The sequence below is a fragment of the Zootoca vivipara genome, chromosome 5 (assembly GCF_965207765.1).
Source record: "Zootoca vivipara chromosome 5, rZooViv2.hap1.1, whole genome shotgun sequence".
In the NCBI taxonomy this organism is placed as follows: Eukaryota; Metazoa; Chordata; class Lepidosauria; order Squamata; family Lacertidae; genus Zootoca; species Zootoca vivipara.
Window position 1 is genome coordinate 45,725,834 of NC_142588.1, and position 19,862 is coordinate 45,745,695.

Consider the following 19,862-nt stretch of genomic DNA (forward strand, 5'->3'; position numbering starts at 1 on the left):
GGGAAAAATATGAACGGCTTCCTATGCCCCACAAATAACCCAGATATGCATTTTAAATAAAAGGACACATTCTACTCATGTAAAAACATGCTGATTCCTGGACCATCCATGGGCCGGATTTAGAAGGCGATTGGGTCGCATCCGGCCCCCGGGCCTTAGTTTGGGGACCCCTGCCCTAATGGATCAGCAACTGATAGTTTGTCCTGTCCATTAATTTCAGTGAGTCTACTCTGAGGATACAACCCACTGATAACAGTGGAACTTCCAGTGAAGGGGGATCATTGGCAGCTGCAAGGCAGACAGAAATTCAACAGGTGTGGCTTTCCTCCTTCGCTTCACCTGCATTCTGAGAAAAGCTTTACCTGCTAAATTTCTTTCTGAGTTGCAACAATGGCACAGAAGCTTTTGCAGGAAAACACACACACACACATTGAGATCCCTATTCATAGGTTCCAGGGCTGAGCCCGAATGAAAATAATGTGTTATCTGCCAGGCATTAAACCCAGCTAAAGGCCGGTGAAAAGAAAATGTCTGTGCCTGCTACAGTCCTATGCCACCTTGCAGCTTAGAATAAGCTTTGCAAGTGGTTGCCTTTGTACAAAACGAGTTAAAGTTTAGAATTTACAAGTGGAGCAAAGCAAATCTGGTGTTCCGATAATGCCTGAAAAAGTAGCTGCGCAGGGTTTTACCTCTGAGGAAACCTGCAGAAGGTTGGGCTCTGCAGCTTAAGATAAGCTTTGCAGGAGGTTGGTTCTGCCATAGAACATTTTAGCGGGGGTGATGCTGGAATCCTTGATCTATAATGGCTTGTGTGCAGATTTGGACTGGGAGGCAAGCCCAACATATGGCTTTTGTGACCCCACAATGCCGTTCGGTAACAGAGTCTACCCTCCAAACCACCATTTTGTGGCTGGGTCCACCCTGCACTGCCATTTTGTAACTGACCTGCTGGGAAGACCCCAGGGATATCTCTCTCTCTCTCTCTCTCTCTCTCTCTCTCTCTCTCTCTCTCTCTCTCTCTCTCTCTCTCTCTCACACACACACACACACACTTTCTTTTAAAGTACTGTAGATCCCACAAGCCTGAAGTCTGCCTGCCCTCTTACTCTAGAGGAATAAAAGAAAAAAGCTTATAGCTTCCTTAGTCTTCTTCCCCATGGTTGTGATCAGCACTGTGAAAGCATACTTAGTTTATTTGCCCATATGGCTGTTGCTGTGTAGTTTGGTAATTTCATATGTTTTATCAGCCTATCTATTCATCCTCCTTTTATCCTGTCAGACCCAAGTATGCTTACTCTACTCCAAATGTGTTCCATATTCCAAATTGACTCTTTCTTTCTTGCTTTCTTTTTTGTTTCCTAGTCCTCACAAGCAATGTGCCGATCCTTCTGTGTTCACATATTGCCATCTAGTGTGAGCAGAAGAAGTTGCAAGCAGATTCATAGCCAGAGAATGATGTGAAGGCAAGGGACACCGTGTGGAGCAGTTCCACTACCAAAGAGAAGCAGATTTGGCCGCATGAGCTGCCTGGGTGGGAGACCACCTGGAAATCATGTGTAAGCTGCTCGAGATACTTTAAGAATAGGGGTAGAAATATGTCGTAAATAATGGGCCCATTTTTTTGCCCAATCCTCCCAAGTCACCTTGTTTTCACAAATCCCCCTTGATTTTATGTATCTCTCTTTTTAGGTGCCAGACCAGCATTAACAGAGTTTTCTGATGCTGAGCTCTTCTAAGCACTTCTTTTCCTTGCATTAGGGCCCTTTTAAATCTTGACTTTTAGAGGTGCTGCACAGTCAGGCAGTGTATGTTTTGGACCAGAATCTGGCCACCACAGAAACTCTAAAAGAAATGAGCACATTCACAACTAAAATATGTCTCAGAATAGTTCAAGCTGAGCTTCCCTAACCCATTGTACAGATGCATTTGGTGACTTCCACGCTGTGCAGTTAAATCACTCTTATGCCACTACAAAACTCCTGACTTTCATCTTCTTTTAGATGGCAAGAACCACTTGTGTTTCTATTGCTACCTACGTCTCAACAAAACGAAAAGCAGCCATTCTGGCTTTTCACTGGAATAGTGAACAGAATTTACTGCTGGAGTGGCAGGACAACCAACTCGCTATATTTTTAATCCGTTGCCTCTGGAAGTGATGCTTGGTTATTGGCTTATACATTGGCTTATGTCATAAAACTCCAGACATTGCAGAAAAGTTTGCACCATGAATGCAGAACATGTAGAGTTTTAGACAGTAGCAGCACAACCCTCTGCACGTCTACTCAGAAGTAAGTCCTGTTGAGTTCAATCCGACTGATTCACAGGTAAGCATATATATATAGGACTATTGCTTTAATTGGACAAGATATGCTCACCAGAGATATTGTGGCCTTTGTCTTGGTAGCATTGCTGGAGCTATAGGTTTCTTCATTTGGTGTTGGCCTTAAAGCAGGGGTGGTAGGGAACCTTTTTGAGCCACATTCTGGTCTGGGCAAACTTTCGGGGGCCACATGCTGGTGAGAGGCAGGACAAAGCAAGGAATGCAATATGTGGCTTTGTACAGTAGGCTACACTCTCGTCCCCCTCCATCCAGGCAAGCCAGAGGGATTATCTGGAGTTCATGGAAACAACCCAGGCAAAAACACTCAAGGAGGATATAAAGTAGGGCTGGAGAGGGGTGTGGCTCAAGAGAGGGGTGTGGTTTAGGAGGGGGTGTGGCCTGGGGAGAGCCCTGAAGGACCTCATGTGACATATGGGCCAAAGGTTCCCCACCCCAGTTTTATGGCCTATCAGCATAATCCCTGGAAAGTGGGAGCGATCAGCACAAGTGCCGTGATCAATAAGCAGTATATTTGTGCAGATGCATACAAAGTGGAACATGGTGCGTATCACCCATTTCCTCCTCTTTAAGGCCACTACTGTAAGTGGATGAAGCTATAAACAGGTAGGGTGGACATGGCCACATATTAAAGAGGTAAAACTGGCTAATGATACTCTACTGTACTTTGTTGATGCCAGGACAGAGCAGACCTCAGGTGTCATAAGCCACCAGATGCTTTCTCTTAATGATATACCACTCCTATTTAATACAGTCCCTGGAGACACCTCTAACAGCATGAGGAGTATTATGCATTAGGCCAAACACAAGGCTGCTACTCTCAGGAACCTTCCAATTCAAATTAGGCAGATAATCTAATGAGACCTTACACAACATCATCATAAAAGAGTGTGAGAGACAGAAGGGGGAATATAACACAAAATGAGAAATGGGCTCTTGGGGAAACATGAATTACAGGGAACGGAGGCTGCGTAATTAGGCGTCTTGCATTCTTGGGTGAGAGAAAGAGCAGGATTCTACTCAGAGCCACAGCACACCCTGTGAAATGCATGAGGAAAGGGGGTGAGGGAGGGAGGCTCAGGTCTAGGAAACAGGGCTGTTGTAGAGCCAGGGTGATGTAGGGTTTAGAGTGTGAGACTGGTTCAAGTACCCATTTGGCCATGAAGCTTCTTGGGTGATCTTGAGCCAACTACCAACGTTCAGCCTAACCTTCCTCACAAGGTTGTTGTGAGGAAAATATAGAGAGGGAGAGAATTCTGCATTCCACCTTGAGCTTCCTGGAAGAAAGGTGAAATACAAATGTAATAAATACAGTGCTTTTTTCTGGGAGGAAGAAGGGGTACACATACCCCTAAACATTTTGTGAATCTAACGGGAGAAGAAACTAAATAATAATAATAATAATAATAATTTTCTAGCACAGTGAATCGTCAGTCCCAATGGCGGCTTCATTTCCTTTCCCAGTTCTGAGTCTCAGACAGAAGCGAACATTTAACATGTGAAGCAGTGTGGAATGTGGATGTGTGGTGTTTTACTGATGAAAGTTTGGCCTCATTGAGGGTCAGTATTTCAATATGAGTAATGCATGTCCTTTGTACTTTTCTCCATTTACTGTATTTATTTTCCCCGATTTGAACTATAAAATGGTGATTTTCTTGAGTCAAAATGAGAGTACCCCTAAACATTTTTTAAAGGGAAAAAAAGCACTGAATAAATAAAACGCTCTTATGGTCCCCAACATTCTGTGATGTGATGACAACAATATTGGAAGAAGCACTTGAATAGCCAGGGGAAATGAGAGGTGCCACGTTGGCTACCCCTGCTCTACAGAAACTTGGCCTGTAACTAAGTCTAAGCATACGTGACCCAAACAACTATGTGTTGCCTTCCTGTTTATCCCTTCCTTCACACCCATCTCTGGTCATTCTTCTGAGTTGGGCCCTATACCTCTGCCTCAAGGTCCAACCCTGATGACAACACTGCCAGCCACGCTCCTTCCCTCCCTCCTGAAACTTCATTTGAAGTATCTCAATGGACTGTTTAGCTTATTCGTCATTAACAGCTTCTCTTTATATCAGCAGTGTTTCCTGTTGGCAAAGGGAGAATGCCAAGTACTTGTACGTTGTATTAGATTTCCAGAGGCTGCTTCTAGAACCAGAAAAAAAAAGGACATAGCAGCATTGTCTCAGATGCATAAGTGCCAACATCTCATTTGCATAAAACAAAAGTGAGTTACATCAAATGTTTGCCAAACTATAAATCATCTTCTTCATTCCAACCTGCTCTGCTTCTTGCAAAAACCTTCTGCCCCATAAATAATATGCTCGTCAACCTGCTAGTCAGATAAATATTTCAGAAGCTGGGAGCATGGTCACACTTTCCCTGCTTTGCTTTGGAGTAGCGGGATGTTTGGATTAGGAATTATGAAGAAAACTAGAGAAAGGGCCAAGATGGAAGCCCTATTCACATTGGGCGAAGGGAGCACCAGATAATTAACCACAGAAGGGATTCCACTGCCAGCTGAGTTTGGACAATTTCAGTTTGTCTCAGTTTCTAATCTATCCAGTCTTAAATTCAGTTTGCCATATTTCTGCATCAATTTGCAATAATAATAAAAAAATCATCATGAAAATTCATCAGCATCTTAGTGTGCAGTTTTCCTAAATGAAACATTTTTACATGCCACTTTACCTTAAAAAAAACCACATATTTTTGCAAGCAGCATCCCTAATATAATGCATTTTTGTATGATGATTGAACAAATATTGGTAAGGGCATTTTAGTAAAGTTTTTGGTTGGCGATCTGCATCGCAGAATTTCAGAAAAGCATGTTTTTCAAAGGACTGCTGCATTTTGGTTCAAGTATTGTTTGGGGAAGTGTGGATTAGGTAGGCTCGCATTAGAATGCAAAGCAAACCAAATTTCACCTCCATGTAGATGTATGTCATTTTCACTAATACATGCATTTCTGTGCACACTTTCCCCTAATATCTGCACTTTTTGTACACATTGATTTGGCTGGAGAAGTGCAAATTTCAAAGGACAGCTGTACTTTGGTTTACGTATTGTGTAAGGAAGTTGGGAATTAGATCCACATGAAAATGGAAACCAGACTAAGTGTCTCTTCCCCCCTGCTTATTTGGACCTGTGGAACATTTACAGCAAGAGTTAATTCAGTCTTGTGTGGTATTCCTGATCCATGCACCCAACATATGGAAGTTGCCATGTAAAAGCAAATTTAAAGTTAGGATTGGTATTCAGTAGCATGGAGGCTTGTTGGCTACAGGATGGTTATATGAGTAACACTAATTGAAATTATTAGGATGTCTGGGATCTGCCCTAAAAGGCATCTCCTCTATTATATATATTAAAAAATGGTTTTTGTGTGTGTGTGTGTGTTTTTAATGTGGTTCTCTGGCAAATTATTGCTTGGGAAAATCTCATGGCTGTTCCCCTCCAACTCTTCCAGCATGAATGCCCACACTTAGCCCACTCAGCAAGTCTTTAGGAAAATAGCTAAGAGGATTTTCCTCTTCAGATTAAACCATCTCCAATGATCTCACCCTCGGCGAATCAGCAGGCGGTTGGGATAGGAAAGAGTTTACTATGGTTTTAATTTAGGGCAAGATGGATTCATTTCCTTCAACATCATTGGGCAAATTAACAAAGAAAGACATGAACACACATCGCTGAAGCTAAACTGATTTGGTGTGAGCAAAAGCTGTTCCCTAGAACTCTAACCCTTCTCTCTCTGTTGCCTCTTTCTACTGGATATGTGCTTTTATTTCTCTGTTGGCATTTAGTCAATCCGCGGGGGGGGGGGGATATGCAATTGTAGGAGGAGGAAACTGATTCTTTAAAAAAGCTTGTTTGAAAATCTTATGGGTCAAATCCAGCACAACCTTAGACATGTTTAAACACACTCCTATACATGTCTGCTCAGCGGTAAGTTCCATTGAGTTTAATGGAGCTGTTCCCAGGAAGTGGATATAACACACAGCATAGTTAATCACCCTTAGCTGCTAATGTAGCCAAACACCTATTAGGCTTGCTTCTACTTTCCCTCCTTCCTCTTCCTCTCTTGAATTTTATTTTCCTTTTCTGCTACTATATCTGGCTTTGAACTTTTCTTTTTGCCTTACTCCCCCGTTCTGTATTCCACTGCAAATAGCACGAAGGATTTTTGTTTAACCTAAAGCCTGCCGCTTTGGCCTTTCTCTCTGTTGGTCCCACTTGCCTTCTGGTTTTGCTCTGTGCCTTTTCCCTTTCTGATCCAAATTCAATATGCTGTTTTGTCTTCAGTTTTCTGCTCCATTGAAATGTGGATTTTTCCTCCTCCTCCTTCTGCAGTAGCTGCTAACACAAAAAGCTCATAAGCAAAGAGGGAAATCCCCAGAATTTAAATGCCACTCTTTATTCCCACCACAAGAACCCCCCCAAATTCCTCCTCTTCAATATTATAGTTCCAGATTTTATCAGAGAGACTGGTTTGCATTAACTTTTACAGTGCAGAGACATTAAGTAAAATTTAGAGCAGCCTCTTCTGAGCTGGCGGGTTTTGCTTATTTTCATATTTTTGCTCGTTAAGTAGCAGACCACATTTCCATCCAGTCTATGGTCAAACTACTCTCTAGTAGGGCAGCAAGACTGCATGGGTTTAATTTGCAGAAGACAAAATCAGCAGGGGGCCAAAGGAGTGAATGAAAAAGAGAACGTTACAGATGGCCTTTTGTGCATCTAGTAAGAAGTTCGCTTTTATTGCTTAACCTGTAAGTTTTTCCATCTTTCAGTATGAAGGTCTGCTATCCTGCAAATGTATTTGGATGTAATGGAGAGATGAACCAGTTTTTAAAAAGTAGATGTAAAAAAAGAAAAAAGAATTATTAATTAATTAACCAATAGAATTGTCAGAATAAAAACTGTCAATTGAAAAGACAGAGTAACGAAACAATGTGCATATCATACAGACTGCTATTTCAAAGCTAGATATGGCAGCACAACAGGGGCTAATTAATGCACAGAGTACCTTAGGCCACCAAATAGCAGCTCTGGAGAGGCAGTTTTTGGCAGCAGAACAGCATGGTGGCTAATGCTGCTGTCACCGATTGGGCCCCCTGCAGCTGCTTTCTGCTATGTAAGAGGCATGTAAGAGGTCTAAGTGGTATTGTGGGTGGCTCTTCAGCATGGTGGGGGAAAACTGTCTTAAAAACAAACAAATACCAAGGTATCGCCATACCGTTAGTGATGGGGCTCGCCCAATCTTATGGACTAGAAAATCCATTCGCTCGGGTGCCTTAATGGAGAAGGTTCTGCCTTGGTAGTTCCAGATGTAGACAATTTCACAGCACTCTAGTATTCTTTTGAGTCTTTAAGATGGAAGTGGAATAGCAGCTTTCCTTCTAGAAGTCTAGCCTTCTGTAGCCAGTTGGGGAGTACCTTTTCCCCAAGCCCCAAATATTAGCTTTTATTGGGATCCATGGTGGGTTTAAATACCCCTTCTCTCTTTACTTTGCTCCTGATTGCAGGTGGGGTGGGGTGGGGTGGGGTGGGGTGGGGTGGGGACCAGTTCTAATGGCAATCAGTGAACAGGTAGGGAGGAAGGCAAGAAGCCGATGACAGGCAGAGCCGCACATCATTGGCTGTAAGTAAGAAGACAGGCAGGTTGGGGCCAGCTGAGAACATTGACTCCTTACTATCAGAAACTTCTTCCAGGTGTTTAGTCAGAATCTCCTTTCTTGCAACTTGAAGCCATTGGTTCAGAGCCTACCCTCCAGAGCCGGAGAAAACAAGCTTGCTCCATTGTCCATATGGCAGCCCTTGAGATAGTTGAAGATGGCCATCATATCTCCACTCAGTCTCCTCTTTACTGGAGAGTAAGGTCAGCATACATAGTTGGACCTGATGAGTAGTTACTGTTCCCAACCCAAATCCTGCAGAAAGCCATCTAATTCAGATTTTAATTTTATCCTGACTTGTTTTTAAGAGCTACAGGTAGGTAGCTGTGCTGGTCTGACGTAGTTGAAACAAAATTAAAAAATTCCTTCCAGCAGCACCTTAAAGACCAACTAAGTTTATTTTGTTTTTAAGAGGTGATATAATTATTGTTTGATTTTATATCAATGTTTATATTTTATTTTAGCCACCCTGAGCCTGGTCTTGGCTGGGGAGGGCGGGATACAAATAAAAGTTTATTATTATTATTTATTATTAGAGTTCCAGTATGAAGCAATCCTGTTCTCTCTCTCTCTCTTTGCAGTTGTTAATAAATAAGTAAAAGGTAAAGGTACCCCTGACCATTAGGTCCAGTTGCGGATGACTCTGGGGTTGCGGCGCTCATCTTGCTCTATAGGCTGAGGGAGTTGCCGTTTATTCACAGATAGCTTCCGGGTCATGTGGCCAGCATGACTAAGCCGCTTCTGGTGAACCAGAGCAGCGCACGGAAACGCTGTTTACCTTCCTGCCAGAGTGGTACCTATTTATCTACTTGCACTTTGATGTGCTTCCGAACTGCTAGGTTGGCAGGAGCTGGGACCAAGCAACGGGAGCTCACCCCATTACAGGGATTCGAACCACTGACCTTCTGATCGGCAAGCCCTAGGCTCTGTGGTTTAACCCACAGCGCCACCCGCATAAATAAGTAATCCATTCCAAATCATGATCTGTGACAAAATAAATAAATAAATCTCAAGAGGACCACTTTTGGCTGAGCTGGGTTTTTTAAAAAAAACAAAAAACAAAAACCTGTTATGTATTTATTACAAGTCCATCCCACCTTTCTTCCAGGGACTTCAAGGCAGCATATATGATTCTCCTCTCATTTTACTATCACAACAACCCTGTAGGGTAGGGATTGGGGTAGGACTAAGGTGAAAGAAAGTGACTGGCCCAAGGTCACCCAGGGAGCTTCAACATTTTTTCAATTAATCCTAAAGTCTTCGTTCCAGAAAAAAACCTTTTTCTTTTTTTGCTTGCAAATCGGCTTCATTACATTTTCTTTTCTTTTTTTGCCTTATGCTTTTTTCCTTTTTATTTATGCACTTTGCAGAATTTGATACATACAACTTAATAGAAAGACAAAACCAAAATATATGAAAAAGATCCTCATTTGGTAGGAGGCAAGGCTAATAACCGTAACGTGGTTCATATCTCTTATCTCTTAAATACAGAAAGAAATTTCAAAAAGAAAAGAACAGGGTTTTATAAACTTAAGCACATCCAGATATAATTTCTTCCATCTGGGGAACAAAGAATTCAACAAGTATGTATGTGTAATTTGCTTTCATAAGCTAACATCTCTCAGGAGTAAAAATAAAATAATAAAAAAGTCAATTGATCCAAGACTGGCATAAAACAAAAATACTCTGGCTGTGCACACAACAGAGGAACTACTCCCAACAGTAAACAAGCATAGTAGGGTACTGTTAACTACCCATGTGGGTGCATTTTACATAAAAAGTTTAGCAGTGGCTGCATATAAATTTTTAGAACACACCCTGCCAGGATGGAATTGAGAAATGAAGGTGTATTTGTTCCCTGGAGTAAGAGCAAGTAAAAAAAACAAAAAACCCTGTTAATCTGCAAATATTTTTTTTAACTACCTCCAATACTAAAAGAAGGCTTGTAGTGTAATAACCGTCATTTGTGACCCAGCACTTGCTCTGTTTCCAGTGTCCAGAGGTGAGTGCCATTGCTTATGCAGGCTTGGGGAACCACAAGATGTGTAGACATACAAAACTAGTCAGGAGGGAAAGCCCTAAAGTGCTGGGGAGGAGAGAACTTCCAAAATAGCCCAGTAAGGACCAAGTGTATTCAGTGATCCTGAAATGCTGACTCTTGGGGAAAGGAGCGGAGCCTGGAAAACCAGGACATGGAATACTGAGCAGCAGCATTCCCCATTGCAGCACTTTGTTGTGGGATAAAACAATTAAGGGGGTGTCGTTTGATTTCAACATGATGCTAGGTTTCAAAAAGCCTCGTGAGCCTTTGGCCTAGAAATTTCCTACCTGTGCACACAAGGCTTATCTCGGTCTTCTCAGTCCCGCATTGGGCTGCTCCCAATGAAATGACTCCTGAGTTTTAGGGATAGTTTGGTAAGAAGTGGCCCCGTGTGCACAGCCCTGTGGATCACAGCCAAAAATGACTGTCAAACTAAAAAAGCTGCCATGGGCAAAGCTTACCTAACTTTTATGTATGCTTGCAGTTTGAAGATTGCCATAGATTGGCAGGCTACACTTAAATGGACAGGGTCCAACCTTGTTTATTTTATAAGGTGTGTTGTAATTGGGGCGTGGGCTTGTTCGAAGATGCTTTCCAGCGGCAGGACGACATGGACGTGGAGTTTGCGCGCCGAATCGGTGCCAGGACTTGTTTTTGCTGGATTCCAATTCGCCTGCGTGAGCGAGCACACATGATGGCAATTACGGCTTTGGCACATTTGAAGTCAGCTGCTTGCTGATCTAGAACTTAGATAGGGGCCGGGATCTTTCGGTCCAAGTTGAGAGAGAACATCTTGAATCTGTTTCTGGGCATATGAAAAATTAATTGAATCTCTATGGGCTGAAGTCTTCCCAAATGCTAAACTGTCAGATGGTTTGTGGTCCCCCTGCATGAAAAGGGGATAACCTGCTCAGCCTTTAAAGTCAGGATAATTTTGTCGGCGGGGTTATTGAGAGATCTGTAATGAAAAGTTGCCACAGTAAGGGAGCCCTGAGCTGGAGGGAGTTTGTTTATAGATGACAAGTTAACATTACTGGGAGGAGGACTAAGTTTCTTCAGCTTTCTTTCATCTGCTGGGTGCTGAGATGCAAAGATACATTAGAGTACAGGACTGATGAAGAACGTACAGCAAACATAAACCCCATTACAGTTCTCGTTTGATGTTTCTAAAACCCAGGCTTTGAGCTCCACCAAAGAGTTCTGAATAACAACTAAGTGAATGTCAAATATTTCCTAGCAGCCAGTTCAGGGGAATGGTGTGAGAAAGAGCAACAGTTAAAAGCAGAACTTGCAATGGGGCCTACATACGAACATTCAGTATTCCTGAAGGAGCGTCTCCACCCCCATCGTTCTGCCCGGATCCACTGAGGTCCAGCGCCAAGGGCCTTCTGCCGGTTCCCTCACTGCGAGAAACCAAGTTACAGGGAACCAGGCAAAGGACCTTCTCAGTACAGTAGTGGCATCCGCCCTGTGGAACGCCCTCCCACTAGATGTCAAAGAGAAAAACAGCTGACAGACTTTTAAAAGACATCTGAAGGCAGCCCTGTTTAGGGAAGCTTTTAATGTTCAACAGACCAATGTATTTTAATATTTTGTTGGAAGCTTCCCAGAGTGGCTGGGAAGACCCAGCTAGATGGGCAGGGTATAAATAAAAAATTATTATAAATAATAAATTATTATACATCTAGTCCAGCATCCTGCTCTCTCAGTGGCCAAGTAGGTGCCTGTGGGAAACCCAGGAGCAGGATATGAGCGCAGGAGCCCTCTCTCTTCCTTGGTTTTTAGCAGCTAGTATTCAGAAGCAAGGCATGTAACCACCATGGCTAATAGCCATCAATAGCCATTAAGAACCCTCTCCTCCAGCAATCTGTCCAGGGTGGTGGCCTTGAAGTGCGTAAACTTTTCTTTGAGTAACACATGCCACTCAAAAGAATGCAATCAATTTGACATTGTAAGGCAAAGCAGTCATTGTGAGCCTGGGTTGTGCCACCTGGCACATAATGATCCCAGCCTGCTGCCTTGCTTCCAGCTTCTATAATAATAATAATAATAATAATAATAATAATAATAATAATAATAATATAATAATAATAATAATAATAATAATTAATTTATTTATTATTTATACTCTGGGCGGCTTCCAACAGAAATATTAGAATACACTAATTTCTTAAAGATTAAAAGCTTCCCTAAACAGGGCTGCCTTCAGATGTCCTCTAAAAAAATTTCTTTTTGACATCTGGTGAGAGGGCGTTCCACAGGGCGGGTGCCACTACCAAGAAGGCCCTCTGCCTGGTTCCCTGTAACTTGGCTTCTCGCAGCGAGGGAACCACCAGAAGGCCCTCGGCACTGGAGCGATGGAGGTGGAGACGCTCCTTCAGGTATACTGGACCAAGGCTGTTTAGGGCTTTAAATGTCAGCACCAACACTTTGAATTGTGCTCGGAAACATACTGGGAGCCAATGCAGGTCTTTCAAGACCAGTGCTATGTGGTCTCAGCAGCTGCTCCCAGTCACCAGTCTAGCTCATATAACTCAACTATCGACTCTCAGCTCTGGGCTTTGTCTCTCTAACTACCAGCTCGTTGAGGCGGAGGAGCACTCATTTTACATCTGGCACAGAGCCACTTCCTTTGTTACCTTAATGGCCCATACTTAGGAGGCCATTACCTCACCAAGAAGCTAGTCTGGCTATACTAGGAATTTGAATCCTTGCTTAGATTTCAAAACTTGCTGGATTCAGGAATTAGAAGGGTCTTGGCATACTGTCTACCCTCTGCAAACTCATAACACTATGTTTCCATTAAGATGCAAACTGAACCAAAATTCTCCCCTGCCCCCCCCCCACATTCCTACAGAGAACTGACAGAGGTCCAACATGCAACAAGAGTTCCTCCCTTTGCCTGAAAAATAATAATAATCACAGTCTAATTCAAGGTGCCAGTTCATCATTTTATCATTTTATTGAAGATACAGGTTAGGCTCGTTGTTATATACCGTATAATCTTGTGTGACATAATTCCAAATGGGAAACAGACAGATACATGGCATAAATATTTGTTAATAAGTTTCAATAGATATAGTAAGAGACAGATGGTGGGGCAGGGCTTGGGACAAACGCTGCAGATACCTTATAAGCAACATAACATTAGTAAGAAAACTTTTGGGTGTTTTATTTTTCCTCTTTCATAGATTTCTAACTTGCACGAAGTGGACCAATACTGCCACCTTGTGGTAACAAATATAAATGGCTATTTCCTCTAAGGCAGTGTTTCTCAACCTTTTTTGGGCCACGGCACACTTGTTCCGTGAAAAAAATCACGAGGCACACCACCATTAAAAAAGTTAAAAAATTTAACTCTGTGCCGCCCTATATTATAATTATGACTGTAAGAAACACTTGCCAAATATTGCTTTCCGGCGGGTTAGTGTAGTGTATTGGCGGCCGCCAGGCTCGTTTGCACTGAGCTTTGGGAAAGAGGAGGAGAAATATTGCTTTCCGGCGGGTCAGCGTCTCGCGGCACACTAGTGTGCCATGGAACAGCGGTTGAGAAACGCTGCTCTAAGGATCAGCTTTATAAAAAACCTTTTCTATAGATGCATCTTTGTTGCATATTTTTGTACCATTTGTATAACGATTTTGAATTGAAACCATGAAATAATTGTATTGAACTGTCATTATTACAATAGAATAGGAATAGAATAGCAATAGAAAGGAAATGTAATCACCTAGAACTAATTGTGCAAAAGGATGCTTTAGGTTTTTTTGTTTGTTTGTTTGTTTGTTTTAAATAGAGGCTAGCTTAGGTTTCCCACTAAAATAAAGTCCTATCGTGATTTGCAATCAAAGTAAAAACAATACAAGAACCACATAAACAGAATTAATAGTATATTATTTACTCGTTTGTTTGTTTGTTTAGACTTATAAACCACCTAATTAAAGAGCTGTCCAGGTGGTGCACATAATAAAATTGTAGAAAAAACACTGAACACTTCCCCCCAATATATGCAGTTTTGAAAACACTGTTTGCTTTAGCAAAATTTTCATAGGTGCAAATTTCAAAGGGTAGCTGTGTTTCAGTTTGCATATTGTTTTGGAAAGTTCGTATTTGATGGATTCGGCTTCAAACGAGACCTGAATCAAGCGTCTCCCCCATCCCTAGTCTTGGGCAAGATTACTTGTGCAAGACTTCCACAAGGATGATAAATTATGGTCTGTTCTGTGATTGCAGTCTCCAAGGTAATCCTCTCCATATGAGGTCATTTATATTTTGAATCTGCCTTCAGCATGCAGCTTTCAGTGCAAACGGACCCACTTGTACTGCTTGCACATCCAGAAACAAATTGGCTAGCTTGTGCTTAGGTGAGGAGCAAACGGAAGCAGGGGTGTGGGGAAAGAAATGTCACCCCACACATGTGACCAGCCTCCCACCAAACAAAGGAGCTGCGGATGCCCCACAGGTTATGTTTATGTACTGGAGTTTCTGCATTAAGCCATAACCCAGAGTGAATGCAAGAAGACAGAAAGTACAGGCTGCCATTGGGATGCTGGTGCTGTCATGTGGATGCTGTGACAAACATGTGTATGAGCAGCACCAATAAACTGCCAACTAGAAGCACCTTGAAACTATGTGTCTAACTAGAGGGGACATTAAATGTGTGGATGCATTTTTGTCTTCTTCCCCCCACCTCTAAATAACAGCTCAGGTGGGGCATCATGTCTATGAGAAATTGGGTCCATTCCCACTCAAAGAGAAAACCACCACCTCCTCCCCACAGCTGCTGTTAAGCCCAGGAGGGAAAGTTCCATTGATGCCGATTGAATACCTTCCATTGATGCCTCCTAGGGATGATAGCAGCTTTGGGAGTAGGGTTGCCAGACTCAATAGAGGACAGGACCTCTGTGCCTTTAATTGACCTGCTCTCTTTTGAGTCTGGAAACCTTAAAGAGAAACCAGCAGACCCTTTGTTTAATTTCCAAGCAAAGGGTCTGCTGGTTTCTCTTTAAGGTTTCCAGACTCAAAAGAGAGCAGGGCAATTAAAGGCACAGAGGTCCTGTCCTCTGTTGAGTCTGGCAACCCTATTTGGGAGGGGTGGTGAACATAAAAGCCTGGTGGATCAGGCCAATGGCCTGTCTGGTCCAGCATCCTATTCTCACAGTAGCCAGCCAGATGCCTGTGGGAAATGGTCAAACAGTTGGTTCATCAGAATTGCAGGAGTAGGAAAGGGGCAAATCCATGCTCCCAAGTTCAGTGCCCCTGATTTCCCACTCCGATTGCTATTATTTAAAAAAATAAAAACTGGGATGAGTGTTTATTGTGGGATTGATCAGCATCATGCATGCCAGGGTGCATGTGTGTGTTTGTGTGTGTTTGCATCGACATGATATTATTGGCATCGAAAACTGCATTCACACATTTAACATCTAATCTATTTTTGCCCTTACTCTTATCTAAAGTAAGTGTGAACTTCGGCCATGACTAGTTAAATGGGGGCTGTAACACCTTTGTACCAAAGCTACACACTTGCATGGCATAATAAAGCATTTATTCTATGAAACATTCAGAACAAACATTCCGGCCAATTCTATGCATGTTTACCTGGGAGGAAACTCCATTGTGTTCAGTGGGACTTATTTCTAGGTACGAGTGCAGGGGATTGCAGTATTGTTGCAATGCAAACCTAGGCATGTCTACTGAGAAGTAAGCCCTATTGAGTCCAGTGGAACTTGCTCCCAAGTAAGAGTGTGTAGAACCAAAGCCTAAGAGAATAAACAAACTGTTTATGAAGTCAGGCCAGGCTAAATTAATACAGAAGGCAGGAGGGGGAGAAAAGCTTTCAGCAATGGGCGTGAGTTGCAGAAGTGTGTGCTTAAGCACTGATCCCCTTTGGTGTTGAGAAGAGGGTTGTTAATAAGTACACAAGGGCACCTGTATTATTCAGCTGTGAAAACAGATATGCAACACAAACGACTTCACGGAAAACAACACTTCTGTTGAAATTGGGCACATGGAAATAAATCAATAGTACTCATTAAGGCACCACACAAGTGCAGGTTTGGCCACTTGTACTGGGAACCTTTAAAAAACTAGAGACCTGAGAGCCAGTTTGGTGCAGTGGTTAGTGTATCGGACAAGGACCTGGGAGACCAGGGTTCAAATCCTCCGTTGGCCCTAAAGCTGACCTGGTGAACTTGGACCAGTCACTGCCCTTTGACCTAACCTACCTCACAGGGTTGTGAGGCATTCCCAAACTTCGGGATTCCCAAACTTTGGCACTCCAAATGTTTTGGACTACAATTCCCATCTTCCCCAACCACTGGTCCTGTTAGCTAGGGATCATGGGAGTTGTAGGCCAAAACATCTGGAGGGTCGCAGTTTGGGGATGCCTGGGTTAAGTAAATGAGGAGAGGAAGAACCACGTATGCCGCCTTCAGTTCCCTGGAGAAAAAGGTGGGATATAAATACAATAAATACAATAAATAATCCATAGTAATGGTGATTACGGATGGCTGTTTACTGCAGGATTGGCCATCATCATGCATGCAAGGCTGTGTGTGTTATTGGCATCAAAACGCCAATCCACAACCCTCCCATTTAATCCAGATTTTCTGGGAGGAATCCAATCACTAAAAACAACCTAATGACACATTTTGTGCTATCTATGGCCTGTTTTCAAATTAAGCCCCACCTGGAAGCACCCACAAACTGCCCCTTTGCAATATACAGAGAGAATCTTCAAGGTTGAGGAGAATAAATAACCCTTGTCTCCCCTTCTTCCATTTTTTTCTATTTTGTCCTTCCTTGTACACAGAGACACAGAGGACTTCAGCAACATGTGTTAGCACAGGGTTTAAGTAACTGCAACTCCCTAATGAAGCTAAATATGTGCATAGAGATTTTCTTCCCTCAAGGTCAGAGTGTTCACTTGTTTAGAGCTCCGATAAGAATCATGGAATGTGATTGTACTTGATCTGCAGCACTCACCTCAGCTGACTCTAGCTAAATGAAGAGATAGGAAAACAGCCTGGAGATCTCTTTTCCCTCCACTCTAATAGCAGGTAGCCATGGTATAATTTGCCGGGCCTGCAGGGAAACTAACTTACTCAGGAGCCATGCCACTAGTATTAATTAGGCTACTCTGATGTAATTTAACTAAATGGCCACGAGAGTTAGAATTCTATAGGGATCAAATTCCTCAGATTAAAAAAATAATACAGCTGCTCTGAATAAAAAAAATATCCCATCTCTTTCACTGTCACATACCACAGCTAAGAAATATGAATTTGTATGTTTCCCCCCCTCACCACTGTTCTGTCTCGTTCTCAGCAAGAACTGTTGACAAAAGAAGCCTAACTTTGTACAGATTGCAACACTTTGCTTAGGGGCAAGGAAGCACCATCTGTTCAAAGGCTGCTCTCGCAAACACATATTTTGAACCCTACATGGGAAAACAACTTGAAGCTAATTGTGAGTGGAGGCAAGGAAAGAGTTAACCTCCTCCTCCCCCTCCTCCTCCCTCCTCCCCAGTTACTGGGCTCAAAATCCAGTTTCTTTCTTGAAATAAGATATTCTTATAGTTGCATATAACATGCAGTGAGCCTCACCTGGATAGACTGTTGCTTACACACACCACACCCAAGTACATGGGTTTTGTATCTGCCCTGCTTTGCCATGCTGGACGGTCCAGTGGCGGCTGATCTATTAGGGCAAACAGAGAACTGCCCCGCCAACCTCTCTCAGCCCCTACCTGTGTCAGGGACTGGGCAGAGGAGGAATGGTGGAGACAGCCTCCACAGCCTGACCCTTTCAGAGAAGAAGAAGACAGTTCAGAATTACAGCAGGGGTTTGAGGGAGGTCACAGCTCAGAGGAAGGCGAGGGGGAAAGCTGGGAGAGGAGGAAGAGGAAGCACCAGGAGGGCGACAGCTGATGGACACAGTGTCCTTAGAAAGCATTCCAGACCACCACCACCCACCTCTCCCAGAACCCGGCAAGCCTTGAAAGTAGGAGAGCAAAGAGCTCAAAGGCAGAGGGTACTTCTCAGCATCTGTAGCGATGATGCATGAAGGGAGACAAGTGGGGTGGAGACTCACTTGGGTCAACATCATTATTCCAAGAGGCTGCATTCCCGAGCCTCTCTCTGTGAATATTGAATGAAAAGCAGTTGGTAAGAACTTTTCCTTGTCTTATCCGTTCCTGGAAATCTGCCGTGGGGGTTGGATATTCTGCTGCCTGACAACCTGCCTGCCTTCTTATTTCCAGTGCACAGCACCACGCTTCTGAAAAGCAGCACCTGATTTTGGGTAGATTGTATGTACATTCAAGGACAAGAGACTTTCCTGTATCTTGTATGTCTGCCATGTGTACAAAAACAACAACCACCCTTATAACCGGTGGGAACTTTGGCCAATGCTGTTTTTTCATGCATATCTGGGGTGGGGGGTGGGGAGATGGATTGAGGGGAGGTCTTCTGTGTTTCCTAGATCCTTTGAAAAGCAATTTTTAAGAAGTTCTGAGCCTACCAAAGAAGGATACCTTCCTTTAAAAGGACTGATGTTCATTTCTAGTCAATACCATAAATTATCATGCAAGAACTGGAACACTTACATTCTGAGCACAAATACAAATTTCCCCAAACTTTACAATGATCATAATTAGATTTCTGGAATTGGGCTGTGAGTGTACAAAGAAGGTACCTGGACTCTGCTATACATTTATATTCATTCATTCATTCATTTAAGAAAATATTTACTACCAGTTTATACAATATCAGATGGTGGTGCATAAAAATATAGGCAATAAAATAGAAAACTTCATAAAAACAAAACAAAAATTAATTAAAATATGAGTCCACCCTTCAAATGAACACTTCATGCTCCATCCAAGGCTAATTGGCACAGCCTTCGCCTAGATCCCTGTCTATTGCAAGGTTACCCAAAGTTGTAGCTGGTGGAAGGCAGGGAGGCCAACAGTAGGTGGAGCCAGAGACAATGACAGGCAAAGTCCACTAATTCTAGTTTTACCCCCTCCCCCTCCCCCTCCCTGCAGAATTCTTCAAGGGCAAAGTTGAGACTAAGGATGAGAAAGCTGACAGCCAGTCACCCCCTGAACTTCTTAAGCAAGAAGGCAGGGGCATAGGGACTACCAATTGAGGTTGCCCTAAAAAGATCAGCCTCTGCTTGCTCCCAGTCTCTGGTGCTTTGGCTGGGCCACATGATTTTTGATGAAGCCAATCCTCCTCTTTTGCTTACGTCTCCAATCCTGGATCTGCCTAGTCTTCATTTTCCTTCTATGGAGCTAGCACAGTAGCTAATGGTTTGTACCATTAACTCACCGTCCTGATCTAACCAATCAAGATTGATTGATTAGTTATACTGGGAAACATAGAAAAGGTCTGGAGCTCCTTATATTTCCTCTCCAGCCTTCCGCCCTGCACCCACACCCTGCTTCTTTTGCTGTAATATAGGATGTGGTTAAAGCTGCCTGGTTCAGATTTCTGGGGGCATCGCTGAATGATTGCATTTAGAACGTAGCTACTGACATTAGCCCCATCAAGATAAAAAGCATGCAGCAATTTATCTGATCTGCCTGGAAGTGTCGTTATTTTAAGGGAAACAGCACAAGTTTGCCTGCACCTTCTAAAAACTGCAATTAAAAAACATACATGCAAGAGAGTCGCTTTTGCCCGAATCGCAAGGACAAACTCTCAACATGAGCAGAATCCTTGAAAGTGAAGTTCTGTAACTGTACATGGCAAAACATTGCTCTTAGCTGAAATAAAGAAAGAGGAAAAGGCTGGTCTAGAAAGT

The 19,862-nt window shown here is 42.9% G+C and overlaps 1 protein-coding gene across 1 annotated transcript in view; it reads left to right on the forward strand.

The window, feature by feature from the left end:
• PDZD8 (PDZ domain containing 8) overlaps positions 1–19,862 on the forward strand; it is a 141,404-nt gene that overhangs the window by 57,472 nt on the left and 64,070 nt on the right. The window contains exons 3-4 of the mRNA XM_088670526.1: positions 1,363–2,324; positions 3,757–4,565. Coding sequence (XP_088526652.1) covers positions 4,309–4,565 — 257 coding nt within the window. The 5' untranslated portion in view covers positions 1,363–2,324; positions 3,757–4,308. The remainder of the gene's footprint in view (positions 1–1,362; positions 2,325–3,756; positions 4,566–19,862) is intronic.